Raw genomic sequence first — 13,217 nt, forward strand, 5'->3', positions numbered from 1 at the left:
CACTTACTTGCTTGGTCCATGACTTCAAAACAGCAACAAAGTCACAATAAAACAAAACTTTGCTGCTTTCCATAAAACCGACCACCTTTCTTATAACACTAGGGACATGACAGAAGTATTTGCATGAAAAACAGAACCAAGTTGTCCCCAGGGCGCGCAGGAGCCCAGCCTTATGTTTTCTTTGTAGGCTTCAGGCTTTCCCTATATGAACAGATGCCAAGCATCTCTGGGGTGAGTGAAGGGTTTCAACTCTCACCTAGAGGTTTTAGCCCTGGAAGCCCCCCGCCCCCCCCGCCCCCGCCCCACCCCCCACCTCCGTGGTGTGACGGGTGCCTACCACCCACCCTTCTAGGTGCTCAGACAGCAGTGGAACAGAGACTGAAGGGAAGGAGAGGGTGAGAAAGGGAAGGAAAGAGGAGAGCTTGACACAAGGATCGGTTCCCTTTTTGCCAGAAGAGTTCTGGAGATGGGCAATGGTGCCAACTGCACAGCATTGTGGGTATTTGCGAGTGTGTTTAATATCACCACACGAAATATACATGGAAAACTGGATAAGATGCTGAATGTTGTTATTTTGCTGCAATAAAAATTGGGAGAGCCCATAGTAACAGCAGGACGGTTCAGGAGCAGAATTTTACAGAGTTGGTAATCGTGCCCTTTCTCTTAACGACTGGATGTAATGAAACTCCAACTTCCTTAATTCGGTGTATCGCTGTTGCTGAGATCGGAGAGCAAAGCTCTCCAAAACCGTAAGACAAGTTTTAGTCTAAAGGAGAAGCTCGGGAGTAAGCCTGGGCACCAAGGGGTGTCCTTCGCGAGCGACCCGCCCGCGGAGAGCCTTGTGCTGCAGCTGGGGCCTGTCACTATCCATCCAAGGAGGAGAGAAAAGAGAAAAGGAAGTTAGTGGAGGGGGTAGAGGTTGGAGAAAGGAGGAGGGCAAGCCAAGACGGCAGAGCCTGACAGCCCCCATCCAGACAAAGGGCTTGGCGGGAGGCGAGAACCCCAATGCGCCAGCAGAAAGGGGAAAAGCCGGCCCCTTCCCCTTCCGCAGGCAACGCGCTGCCCGCCCGGGACCACGCGGCCAAGTTTCAGGTCTGGACAGATGAGTCAAAGCAGGGTCGTGTGTGTGTGTGTGTGTGTGTGTGTGTTATTTGTTATTTGTTTTTGTTTTTGTTTTTTTTTCACCAGACGGTTCCTGCAAACAGTGACCACCACCATTCGGAACCCCACAGAGGACCTAAGGCTGGGTGGGACCTGACTCTTCCTGCCTGAGCTGCCCATCCAATCCTCTCTCTAAAGAACTAGTGGCGCGGGGCAAGACAGCCATGCAGGCCACTGGGCCTTCGCTCTTCTCTGTATCTTGGGGGTGGGGACGGGGAAAGGGCTCTCTGGGCTGCTTTCCAGGCTGCGGGGGTAAAAAGCCAGCCGGGAGGCACATCTCTTTCTGATACTCTTTGTTTCTGCCCCAGGCGCTGCCCGGGACGCAACCCTGGAGGGGGCGGGTCCCGAGGTTCTGCTTTCCCAGAAAGCCTCCCTGGTGTTCCCCTGGGAACACAGATGGTCCCTAGGGCCAAAAGAAAGCTCTGCCCTTCTTTAGGAGTAGCCCAGGCCTAGCTTGGAACTAAGTCTGAGCCTTACCGGTCCTTGCAACTGTGCAGTCCTTCCAGGGAAACCTTGCTTCCGGGGGTGGGGGTGGGGGCTGCCCTTAAATCCATCCGCAGGAACTGGGCCTCAGCTGAGGAGCTGGCAGTTTTACTGGCGGCCAGGACGAAGCCAGTACCACCACCACCAGTAATAACACCATCCTTCGTTTTCTTTCAGGCAAGAGCACAGGCTCACCACGCTTGATTAAATCATATAATTAGGAATTACTTTAATGAATATTATTACATTTCCGGCGATTTCAAGAATGTCCTTTTCTTTTCTATGGGCAGGCAGCATAAACATAATGAGGTATTTGAGGTTATTAATAAAAACAGGCATGGTCGTCTCTGGGTTCCAGCCGTGCAAGTGTGAGATTTTAAGGGCTTTGCTTGCAAACGCGCGCACCAGCACTCCCTGCCGGGCCCCTTGCTGCCTTAAGTCCTAGGGACCTCAAGCTGCCTCCCTGGTGGCTCACCGCCCCACCCCGCTACTTCCAGGCCCAGATACAGCCTAGCCCTCCCCAGGGATGGAACCAAGACGCAAAGAAGGGGTTCCCAGTCCCGAGGCCCTGCGTAAGGAGCTCAGGGATGGAAGTAGATCAGTCTCTAGTTGCAATCCTTGCCTTCAGGGGTGGTACCCTAGCCCCGCGTCTGCCTCAGTCCTTATTAACCCACCCACTCCCCCGCCCCTGCAGTCGAGGCGGCTTCCCTTAGCAGGTTGTCGGGTTTTTTGTTTTGTTTTGTTTTGTTTTGTTTTTTCGGTGGAGCCGGGACTCTTTCTAGGGGCTCTAGGGGAAGGGCCCAAGCAAAACGGGAGGTGGGCTATAAAGCAGCGTGAGACCAATGACTGCAGAAGCAGAGGACGGTCGACCAGCTTCCCGGCCGGCCGACGGGGGCGGGGAGGAAGGCCTGCACACCTAGGGCCTGGGTATTTGCGGACAAGAAATACCAGTGTCAAGCAGCCTGAGTCATCCTACATTTGTCCTGTCCACTCAAGGGAAAACAAAACAAGCAAATCTCCAAACCAAACTGTGAGATCAAGTTAGGTTGTCACCTGGGAGTCTCCAAAGGAAGCACTGTCCAAGTTCACAGCGGACAGCCTTTGGTCCGAGTTGACCCCGCCCCCCAGGTTGACCCCGCCCCCCAGGTTCGGAGACCGTGTAGACCCCAATCCATCCTCCTCAGCTGACTGCTATTGTTAGACCAGGTGAGAAAGAGCACCTGATTCTTCAGTCCACTCTATTGCTGGGGCCAGCAGGCTGGGCCTTCCGGAAGGTCACAGCGATCCCTGGTTAGATTGCTAGGTTCTCCCCAAGTTTCAGTGGGTTATAGAGAACTGTAGAATGAGTTCAGCTTGGGGGAGGCAGGAGCAGAGAGTGATTAAGATCACAGGCAAGGATTTCTCCACAAAGGAACTTCCCCCTCCTCCTTGGAATTCCTACCTCCCACAGGATGACATTCTAGCCAGGGCCCAGTGGCAGGACTCCTGTCCATCTCCAAGGCATACATACCGCAGAGGTAGGGTTAGAATTTGGGGGACTTGCAGCTTCCCTCCCAGCTGGTGGGAAGTATTTTTCTGCTCCCACAGACGGGCGCAGAGAATAACCAAGAACACGGAGGATCTGAAGGCCCTTCCAGTATAGGGACCTGTCACAGACAATACAGATAACCTGAAAACCAGGCACTGGTGCTGGCTGTCTGCTGGACTGCCTGTGGGACCCAGGCTCTCATCTAGAAGAGCTGTGCCCACTCTCCCCACCAGGTTACAGTCTGACAAAAAGATGGGTGTTGCTGTGTTTTATTAAAATGGGAGAGGCCAACAGCATAATGTAAATTGTGCCAGTGTTTTGAAGGAATGTGTAGAAGATGAGGTCTTGAGGAAGTAACTGTGTCACCCTGACCCCCATGACAACCCTGCCACACTCCTGGAGAACAGAGGTTTTGGGGCTCTCAAAGTTCTCTTCCTTGCTGATGTTCTACGGGGCAGGAGCAGTGGGCCAGCATCTGCCTGATGGCCTAGTGGCCAGTGTTGTACTGAAACTACCCAGAAGGTCGCCCTTGGCAACAGAAGATCCTGACACTCTCTGAATTTCTCTTCCTGGGAGAAAAACGAATGAACGAACAAAACAATTTTCTTCCAAGCCAAGAAAGCTTGGCTTCATGGCCTGCCTTAGACTCAGCCACTTCAGAGCTCCCTCCTCCGGAATCCTGCAGATTTTGATCCTTTGCTTTGGGGATTGGAAGTGGGAGAAACAAAAATAGCACAGAGCCCACCAGAGAGCACTCACACTCAGCATTAACCGGCAGTGGAGAGGGGTCCGGGAGACCTGTTAGATTCCATGCACTGAGAGTTCACTGAACAGAAGCAGCACGTTTTAAATCATTCCTCTGCCTCCACTCTGAGCTCACATGGTAACTATTCAAAGGTTGTTATCTAAAAGAAACAATATTCTCCTGCTTCTTGTTTCAGAGTAGGTGCAGCGCCTGGGCGCTGGGGAGACCATCTTAGCACTGGGGAGACCATCTTAGCTACAGACGTGGACAAAGCTACCTGCCATCACAACATTTTATAATAAAGAGTTGTTTCTTTTTATTTAATGTTAACTTTCAGGAATTTAAACACACAAAACTTCACAGGTTGGAATGCGCACAATCTTGGTAACCACAGTTGTAAGTGGGCAACATTCATCCATTTCTCATAAGATTATAAATATTTGATACTGTAAAATGCACATTTTATAAACTTAAAAAAGGACAGATTTGCTTCCTGCTCAAAGGCATGTGTCTCACCGGTCCTCAAGCAGCAGATGCTTATTCACAGACTCTTAAATTACAATTTCTGTTTTTATAGCTTCCTTTTCAGAAGGTTGGCACGAATATGTACAAAGTGAAAGTGTTGGCGCAGTGAAATAAAGAAATTTAAGGCAAAGAGAGAACTCCACCATCAGTCCTCAGCAGGCAGCCTGCCACTCAGCTCAGCCGAGAACACCCTGGCCACCGTGCTGGCCCCGGTGGACATTTGGACACCTTTTCCCACACGCTAAACAGAAGACATTGTGGAGTTACATATAACGTGTTTGCTTATATATATATATATATATATATTCACATATATATGTACTTGGTGAGGGATATATTGAATATATTTAATTTACACAGTACCACACCTTCAAAAATAAAATGTATATTTTCTTTAAAAAAACAAAAAAAGACAAAAAGTGATAAGAAATGATAATTTACACATGTCCTCTAGATTCAGGAGGATCCGAGTTCCTTTGAAAGTCAAGGTAGCTGTGAGCTCCAGAGCCCAGCTTCTCACAGGCCTGGGGTGTGCGTGCACATGCATACACAAGTATGTACACATACATGTATTTACCATTCAAAAATAAATGAAAAAGAAAAAAGGAAGGAAGAAAAAGGGAAGACGATGCCAACTCGCTCTGCCAGGCCCCAAGGCCCACCCCGGTGGAAGATTTTGGGTCAGGGCTAGCTGTTCCTGCAGCAAAGCCTTCAAGCCTTCAGGACACACTCCCAAGGCTCCCCAGCCTCAAATGCTGGCCACAGTGGCGGGAGAGCAGGTGCTGGCAGGTCACTAAGGGGCTGTGGCGGGACAGGGGTTGTTGACACAGACGCAGATACACGGTGGCTGCCAGCGAGGCCTCGAGGTGGTTAGGAAGGGAGGCGGTGTAGGAGGCAGGCGCTTACGGAGAGCTGCAAGGACTTCCTCAGACCTAGGCAAAAGAACCGCGCCCTCTCCTCCCACCAGACGGCTCACTCATTCACCGCGCTGGCCTGGCGCTGGCGCAGGCGCTTCCTACAGCGCTGTCCGAGCCAGCACAAAGCAAGCGCCAGAGCCCACAGACCAAATAGGAGCTATTTATTCGGTTCACAGTCCTGGGAAATGCAGCAATAAAAATCTTTGGACTTCAGCAAGTTGTTTTAAATTTTTTCTTTCGGGGGTGGGGGGGGGGAAGGGAGGAGTGTCTAATGTCCATAATGGAGTTTAAGGGATTAAAATGGGGGGGGGGGGATAAGAAAATGAAAGAAAGATCTGAAACCCTAAACAGCCCCCTTTGCAGGAAAAAACCCATAAAATTAGCATAACCTCTTAAACACAAAAAACTCAAAATATTTTATAGTCAGATTTTTGGATTTTACACCACCTGCAAATTATATATACACAGATTATTGTAGAACCATAGCTAATACACGGGATTTTCACAGATAATGCTGGTATAATCTTTATACACTGGCCCTTTGTTCACGGTTTTTAAATTATTGCATTGTTTCGCGCGGCCCTAGACCTGGCCCGCCGGCCCGCCCCGCCCGGCTCGCCCGGCTCGCCCTACTCGCTGTCCGACTTGCCCTCCTTGGCGGTGGTGGAATGGTTGTACAGGCCCTGCGCCATGAGGTGCACCGCCAAAGTGTTCTTGTTGCCCGTGGCTTTCTTGATTTTGGCCCGCTTGTTCTGGAACCAGATCTTGATCTGAGACTCGTTGAGGCTGAGCTCCTGCGCCAGACTCTGGCGTCGCTGCTCTGTCAGGTACCTGTTGGTCTGAAACTCAGCCTTGAGCCTCTGCAGCTGCTCGGCGGTGAAGGCCGTGCGCGGCCGCTTGTCCTCTTTGTTGGGGTTCTTCTTCTTTGGTTTTCGGGACCTGGGACCTGGTTGGCATGGAGGAGAGAGGTCAGAGGTTACTGGCTGCTCACGGCTACCTGCTTACCCACAACCCACCCACCCAAGTTTGAGAGTTTGCAGAGACTCCAGGGAGGAATTGACCTGCCCAAGGCGTGCAAGGCGGAACAGCTTGAGTTGGGCATTGGGGGTGGTGATATAGACTTGAATCTGGGCATGTGCCCACTGACCGAAAGAAAGGGGGAGAGCTGAAAATGAGATGGACTGGCAGATTTAGCTAAAAGGCCTATTACAAACTAGGGGATCCTAATAAAAGCTAGCTGAAGAAATGCCCAACCAAACATTTTCTGGCCTTGTTTGCATTTGTTTTCTCCCCTTATCTCTTTCCAAGTCTATCCTAGCAAAAGGGGTGAGAGACAGGTGAGAGGAGGAAAAGACTGAAGAAAAGAGTGGGCCAGTCAGTCAAGCGGGACCCTGTCTCCCTTCCTGTGTAACCTCCAACAGGCTCCCACAGGCAGTACCAGTCACAGGAGCCAGGGCTGAGCCGTCAGCCCTGTGCTAGGCCTGGTGAGTCCACATTTGTTTCCTTGAAGGACTTCAATGGCTCATGCTTTATTAAGTCTCAGTCCTTCTGTACAGGAGAGGGACCTGGGGCTCCTACAGGGTAGGGGGTACTGACCTTGGTGGCCTGTCCCTCTCACCTCCCACCCCAGACATGGGGCCACCTCATCAGAAGCAGGCCACCCAAATGACCTTGGGCAAGAACATAAAGTGACCCTCCCAACAGCTTCCCCACAACGGGTTCTTCTGTTGGTCCCAACCCTTTCCTCCTGTGGAGTTGCTAGTGTTTGGGGCAAGTGTGGAGGGTGGTGTGGTCCCAGGACCTAGCCTTCAAAAGGAAAGGGTAAATGGTAGGAGTCTTGGGATAAGACTCTTTGTCGGGGTCACAAGGTTCATAGGGTGCTGTGCGGGGAAAAGGCCAGACAGGCCCCTGGCTAGACCCACACTTTCTTTCTGGGTCTTTCTCTGTGCAAGAAGCATGAATTCACTTTGGAGACATTATGCGGGGGCGGGGGCCTCCATCAAGGCCCCTTCCGCTATAAGCGGAAGAGGCCAGAGAGATGGCCTGAGCATCCCCCTCCCTTTGCGACCAGGACCGAATGCACTGCCCTGCGCTGCTAGCATAGTGGAGGAAACCCGGCGGTGCGGTAGGAGACTCTCCTCTCGCATCAGCTCCTCAGTGCAGTGCCCACCCAGGCGTCAGGGGCGGCAAGCAGGGCCGCGGACTCCCTCGGCCTCCAGTCAAGCGGATCCAGGCGCTCTTACCGAAGGGCAAACCCAAAAGGGTCTTAAGAGTACCAGAGGACATCCAGGTCGGTGCAGATCCAACACCCGGTGTTTTAGGTGTACCCACGGTCACACACATCCTCACGCCACACAGTCACCTTCACACCCATGCGGAGGATGAGGGAGCACGGGCCGGCAACCATGGGCCTGGCTTACACCCGGCCAGTCAGGCTTCTAGGGCCGTGAGCCCGACTGACTCTGTGACCCTCAGAAGCTACTAGGACAGAAATGGGAGACCGTGGGAGAGGCCTAGCCTCCTCAAACCTGACCCCCCCACTTCCGGAGCAGATCTCAAACTCTCCTCGTTCCCTCCCTGGGAAGAAAGAGGGCTCTGTCCCCCAGTCTCCTTCAACCTGGGGTTGTGTTCTGCAACACACACTCCAGCCTCTGCAAACTCCTATTTCCAAGAAAGAACATCTGAAAACCATACTTTCGGTTCCTCTTCCTGTAAATTCTCTTTTAAAAGGCAAACACTTAGGAGACTTAGAAAAAACAGAACCAAATCTCGGCACGTACCCTCTGCCCCTACTTTCGCTGCACAGGAAAGAAACGTTACTTACAGTCAGGAAACGGATTTCGTTAAGCTAGGAAAGCTGCGAGGCGAACCACGCGGGCCATCCTGCAGGATCCCCGAGCCGCCAGAGCTTGGCACTCGCCGGCGCCTCACAAAGCCGAGGCGACTCAGGGCCAGTCGGCTTTGTGAGCCTATATGTTAATTAAATATTAACAAAGGAGGGAGGCGAGAACAATGGAGCAAATTTCAGGTCTAGCAGCAAAAAACTGGGTCTGAGCAGACACTCACAGGGCGCTGCATGAAGGCAGCCGAGAGCGACTCGGTCTTGCTGGGAACAGAAACACCCCGGTAGAACAGCTGAGGGCTGAGGCGAGCAGGGCCTCGCTCAGCTCGCTCAGATCACGGACAAATGAAACCTATTGCTAATGGCGCTTTCTAACCGCAGGCCTGTGTCTAATGCAGCCGGTCGTTTCTACGAGGTCTTAAAAATTATAAACGAATGGAGAAAAACTGTCCGAAACCTCCACACAGCCCCTCTGAAAGCCGCCCCCTTTTCACTCTCGGTAGCCATAAAACCCTTGACGGTTCCTTCTTGCCTGAGGGATGGAGGCTCTGAGATCTTTGCACCTTCTCCAAGCCGCGGGCTTGCAGGATGGAACTACACTACGGGGTTCGGCAGATAAACTGGCAAGGGTGCTTCAGTTTTCGCGGCTTTCTTGTAGTTTTTCCTCTGCTCCTTCGCAGCGATCACACTAGGCCAAGAATGGAGCAGGACAGCGCCCAGAGTTGCAATATCCAGGCCTGGGGGACTATGGGCCTGAGGATGGCAGAGAGTTTACGGGGTCCAGGGAAAAAAAGAGCGAGGGAGAGGAGAGGAGAGGAGAGGAGAGGAGAGGAGAGGACAGGAGAGGACAGGACAGGACAGGACAGGACAGGACAGGAGAGGGATGAACAGAGCGACAGATTTCTTCTTCTTCTTTTTTTTTTTTTTTTTTTTTTTTTTTTTTTTTTTTACTGTCCTAGGTCTGTACGTCCTTCCAACTGCCTGGGTGTTGCTCTGTGCCGTTGTGGTGAGGAGTGTGTGTCTTTGTGTGTGTGTATGTTTGTGTGTGTGTGCGCGCGTGTGTGTGCGCGCGCGCAAGAGAAAATGAGATTCTTTTCCTCTGTGTAAGTTCACTAGGAAGCGCCCTCCCAAGCCCCGCGGGCTTCCCCTCAGCGGTCTGGGTCCCAAAGGCTCACCTGAAGAAGGCCGGTCAGAGTAGCGCGTGCAGTAGACCCAAGCGGGCCAGAGCATGGGTTGCGCGCCCAGAGTGGCGCTGGCTTGAGAGCTGTCCGAGTCGGAGCTCACCGACAAGTCACCGCCGCCCAAGCCCCGGGCCTTGAGCGCTCCATCCAAGGAAGCCCCGGGATCGCCGGGTTTTTTGGCACCACTGTGCAGCGAGAGCGTCTTGGAGCCGCCTTCTCCGTCGGCCGCAGGGTCGCCAGCAGCGGCGGAGAGCGGCCCTCCCGCAATGGGTGCGCACGCTGGGTTCGGTCGGGATTCCCTGGCGCCCAGGAGCTGCTCGGCTCCGCCTGCGCCGCCGCCTCCCTCCGTAGTGCCAGCGCCGCCTTCACCTCCCCTGGCTCCGCCCGCACCGGCACAGCAAGTCCCGGCGTCCTTTCGGCGGCCGAACTCAGGCCGCAGGATGTTATCGATGAAGAAGTTGGTGATGCGATGTGGATGCTGGTGGTTGCCTGGAGCCTGGAGGACCGCGGGAAGCATCAGAGCCCGCCGGCGGCCGGTGTCCGAGTCGCTCGGGCTGCTACTGCCACCCGAGCCGCTGCCGGAGCTGGATTCCGGCTGTCTCTGAGCCTCCGCTGCCGTCTCGCTGGACTTGGAATCCTTCTCCTCCATGCTTCACAGAAAATCCCAAACCGCCTCTCCACGGGCCCACCGCCAAAGCGACCTCCGGCCGACCCACGGCACACAGCGAGCCTGGTGCGTCCCTAGCCAGCTGAATCCTCCGAGCGCGCGAGCGGCGACAGTGGCCAGGGCTGGAGTCCTACAGGTCGCCGGGCGCGCTCGGAGACAAGCCACGTTCGGATCCACGGAGTGCGTTAGCAAATCACCAGTGTTCCCGCGGGCCGGGACGCGGGGCGATTCAACGGAAACCGGTCCCGGTCTTGGCAGCGCGCCGGACTCTAGATGGTCACCGCACCGCGCCAGGGACCCGAGACGCCCGTGCGGCTCCGCGCTCCTCTTGGTGGCCAGCAGCCTCGGGCTCCGGCTCAGCCGCCTCGGTCGCCGCCGCGCGCATGCAGGCAGCGCGCCGCCCGCGCTCACCGCCGCTCGGGTCCGCTCCGGCTGCCACCGCTCGGCCGTTGCCACCCGCCGGTCCCGGCCGACCCTCGAGGCTGCGGGGCGCGGGCTCTCAGCGCGCCCGCAGCCGCCAGCAGGCACATGGAGGCCCGTGGGCCCGCGCTGCGCTCCGCCCGCCCCGGGGCTCCCCGCGCCAGGACGCCGCCCCGCTGCGGGCCGGGGCGCCCCACGGGCGAGCGGCTGCGCCCCCGCTGAGCCCCGCGCAGCCCCGCGGCCCGAGCCGCATGAGTGAGGGGCGGGAGGCCGGGCCAGGCAGGGCCACCCGCGCTCCCTCCCTCCCGGTCCGCGCGCCCTCGCCGCCTCGGCTTTCGCGCGGGCTCGGGAAAATTTCAGGCCACTTAGCTCAACCTGAGACACTTTCACTCTGGATTTTTGTTCTTATTTTTAACAGAGCCCCCTCAAGTGACGTCGCGGGCCGGTCTCCTGGACACGTGCCTCGGGCCAATGGCCGCCGCGCCACGCATCCACGTGACGCGCTGGCGGCAGCTTGGTGACACGAACCGCCTGCCGCCCCTCCCCCGCCGCCTCCTCCCCTCCCCCCCTTAAAGCGGCCGTGTTCAGGGTTCCCGGCGCTGGAGCCTATACGCTAGCCCAGATCCGTCAGTGAGTCAGCGGTGCTCACTCGCACTCCCCATCTTCTCTCGGTTAGAGAAACTGAGGAAGCTTGTGACAGTCCCGCCAGGTCACTGCTACGCCTAAGTGAACACGCACCGAAAGATCGCTATTTTTTAACATTCCCATATTGTTTATGGTGGGGCGAGATCCCACAATTCCTTGCACAAAATGCATAAATAAGATGAAATGGGCTGCCGAGATACAAAGGGAGGTTTGTGACCCGCTTTCCTTGCTGGTGGAGGGGAAAATTGTCACTTTGGTTCCCCGGCAGCACGCAGTCCTAATTGTCAGGCATGAGCATAGCTAGTACTCCTGCAGAGTCCTGCTCTTAGCATGCACGCTTGTGCCTGTGCAGGAGATGCATGCATACCAATAGATTCCACCGGTGGACAGTGACTCCTCAGGAACCTCAACGCAGATCTTTATCTATGTGAGATTACACTTTAGTGTACCATTTAAGGAAGGAGAAATAAAGGGATTATTTGAGAAGGGTTATAACATGATTTTCTATTTCAGAAATGAGTGATGACTGCTTAGTCAAACCCCTAAACCATCCACCCCACAACTGATTCCGAATACAGCTGCACACACACACACACACACACACACACACACACATATACACGGGGGGGGGGCCAGTAATCAGTACTCCCCAACTCCTATGCTGAGCCACCAGGCCACTGATCTCCTTACCTTTGTCTTAAAACATTTAAGCTGGTTTTGTGAGAAAGCACAGCTAATTTGAAAGGACAGGGATCTGTGACAGGGTGGGGACTCCACCTTGTTTTCCCTTGCCCTGGTCTTTATTCCCTCTAAACTTCTTTCCAGTTGCTCACAGAATGACTCTTTTCCACTCTCTTCCCCCACATTCCCCAAGGTCTTTTCAGTTTGCTTTTCTCTCCCCTACCAAAATACTGGTTACTATGGGCTCACATGTCCTTAAAAAAATGTTTTTACAGAAATTTATTAACTTTGAGAAACACCCAGAAAAGCAGCTGATGGGCACAGGAGGGCTGCATAATAATAAAAGTCCTAGCGGGCGGTGGTGGCGCCCACACTTTTGATCCCAGCACTCAGCAGGCAGAGGCAGGCAGATTTCTAAGTTCAAGGCCAGCCTGGTCTACAGAGTGAGTTCCAGGACAGCCAGGGCTACACAGAGAAACCCTGTCTCAAAAAACCAACCAACCAACCAACCAACTAACAAATAAATAAATAAATAAATAAATAAATAAATAAATAAATAAATAAATAAATAAAATCAAGTCTTCAGAGAGCCTAGGACCACGTCAGAGGGCGTGCCCATGCTTGCCTTGCTGGGTGTCTGGGCCGAGGTTGCTGTGTTTAAGTCCTGCCTGTTGGCTACCTGAAGCTCAGGTCACCACCTATAAGGAACTGGCAGACCCTGGTGAAGGGCAAAAATCAGAGCCTGCAGCACCCAGGCAGGGAGGCCCGCCAGGCTATCCGGCGGCTGGCAGCTGTGTCTGGATTCGGGCACCCCCACCAAGCAATGCCTCATTGTGCACATACTGTCTACCTGGCAGGTTTGGGCAGGGGCAATGACTCCCAAGGGCTGTTCCACAAGTTAGCTCACACAGACAAGCATCCCCAGGCATTTGAGGCCGCCGCTGCTGGAGGTGATGGGTGTGGGTAGGGACTGGAAACAGACCTGGAGTGTAAGTGAAATGGCCACCCTGGACTTATGGGCTGTCTCTTCCTGACTCTATGTTTCTCATCTGAAGGGGTCCTCACCAAAGTTTTTGACTAGGAAAATACCTCCTGGGTCCTTCTGAGGTAAGGGACAGACAAAGCAGAGAAAGAGAGAGGAGAAACCTCGAAGTCTACCTACCTTTACAAACACGGGACCAGTGAGTGGATTTTGGAGCATCCTTATGAACAAACACATTTGAGACTTGAACTATCAACAGCCAGCAAATGAACGCTCTGATTTCTTCTTGCCGTCTAAACTGGACTGTTGTGATAGCAACTGTCAGTCAGAGCTCCAAGATCCGGGCACTACTTCCAAGTTCAGTTTGTTTCCCTACCTGTCCCATGAAAACAATTAGGCCCTCGCCTGCTGTGTTTTCTCATTTCTTGGGAACCTCTGCC

The 13,217-nt window shown here is 53.9% G+C and overlaps 1 protein-coding gene across 1 annotated transcript; it reads right to left on the reverse strand.

Moving 5' to 3' along the window:
- Window positions 1–5,988: 5,988 nt before the first annotated feature.
- En2 (engrailed homeobox 2) lies at window positions 5,989–10,031 on the reverse strand. Its single transcript, XM_052172394.1, has 2 exons — window positions 9,377–10,031; window positions 5,989–6,305 (listed from the first exon to the last, which is right to left on the reverse strand). Exons 1-2 carry the CDS (start codon window positions 10,029–10,031, stop codon window positions 5,989–5,991), a joined length of 972 nt encoding a protein of 323 aa, XP_052028354.1.
- Between the last annotated feature and the right edge of the window lie 3,186 nt (window positions 10,032–13,217).

The sequence above is a fragment of the Apodemus sylvaticus genome, chromosome 2, assembly GCF_947179515.1.
Source record: "Apodemus sylvaticus chromosome 2, mApoSyl1.1, whole genome shotgun sequence".
Lineage (NCBI taxonomy): Eukaryota > Metazoa > Chordata > Mammalia > Rodentia > Muridae > Apodemus > Apodemus sylvaticus.

Excerpts from the sequence above, each read along its gene's own strand:
- En2 (XM_052172394.1), bottom strand. The coding sequence starts at position 10,031 with ATGGAGGAGAAGGATTCCAAGTCCAGCGAGACGGCAGCGGAGGCTCAG. Across the intron at positions 6,306-9,376 it reads CTCTGACCGGCCTTCTTCAG|GTCCCAGGTCCCGAAAACCA; the intron begins GTGAGCCTTTGG and ends CATGCCAACCAG.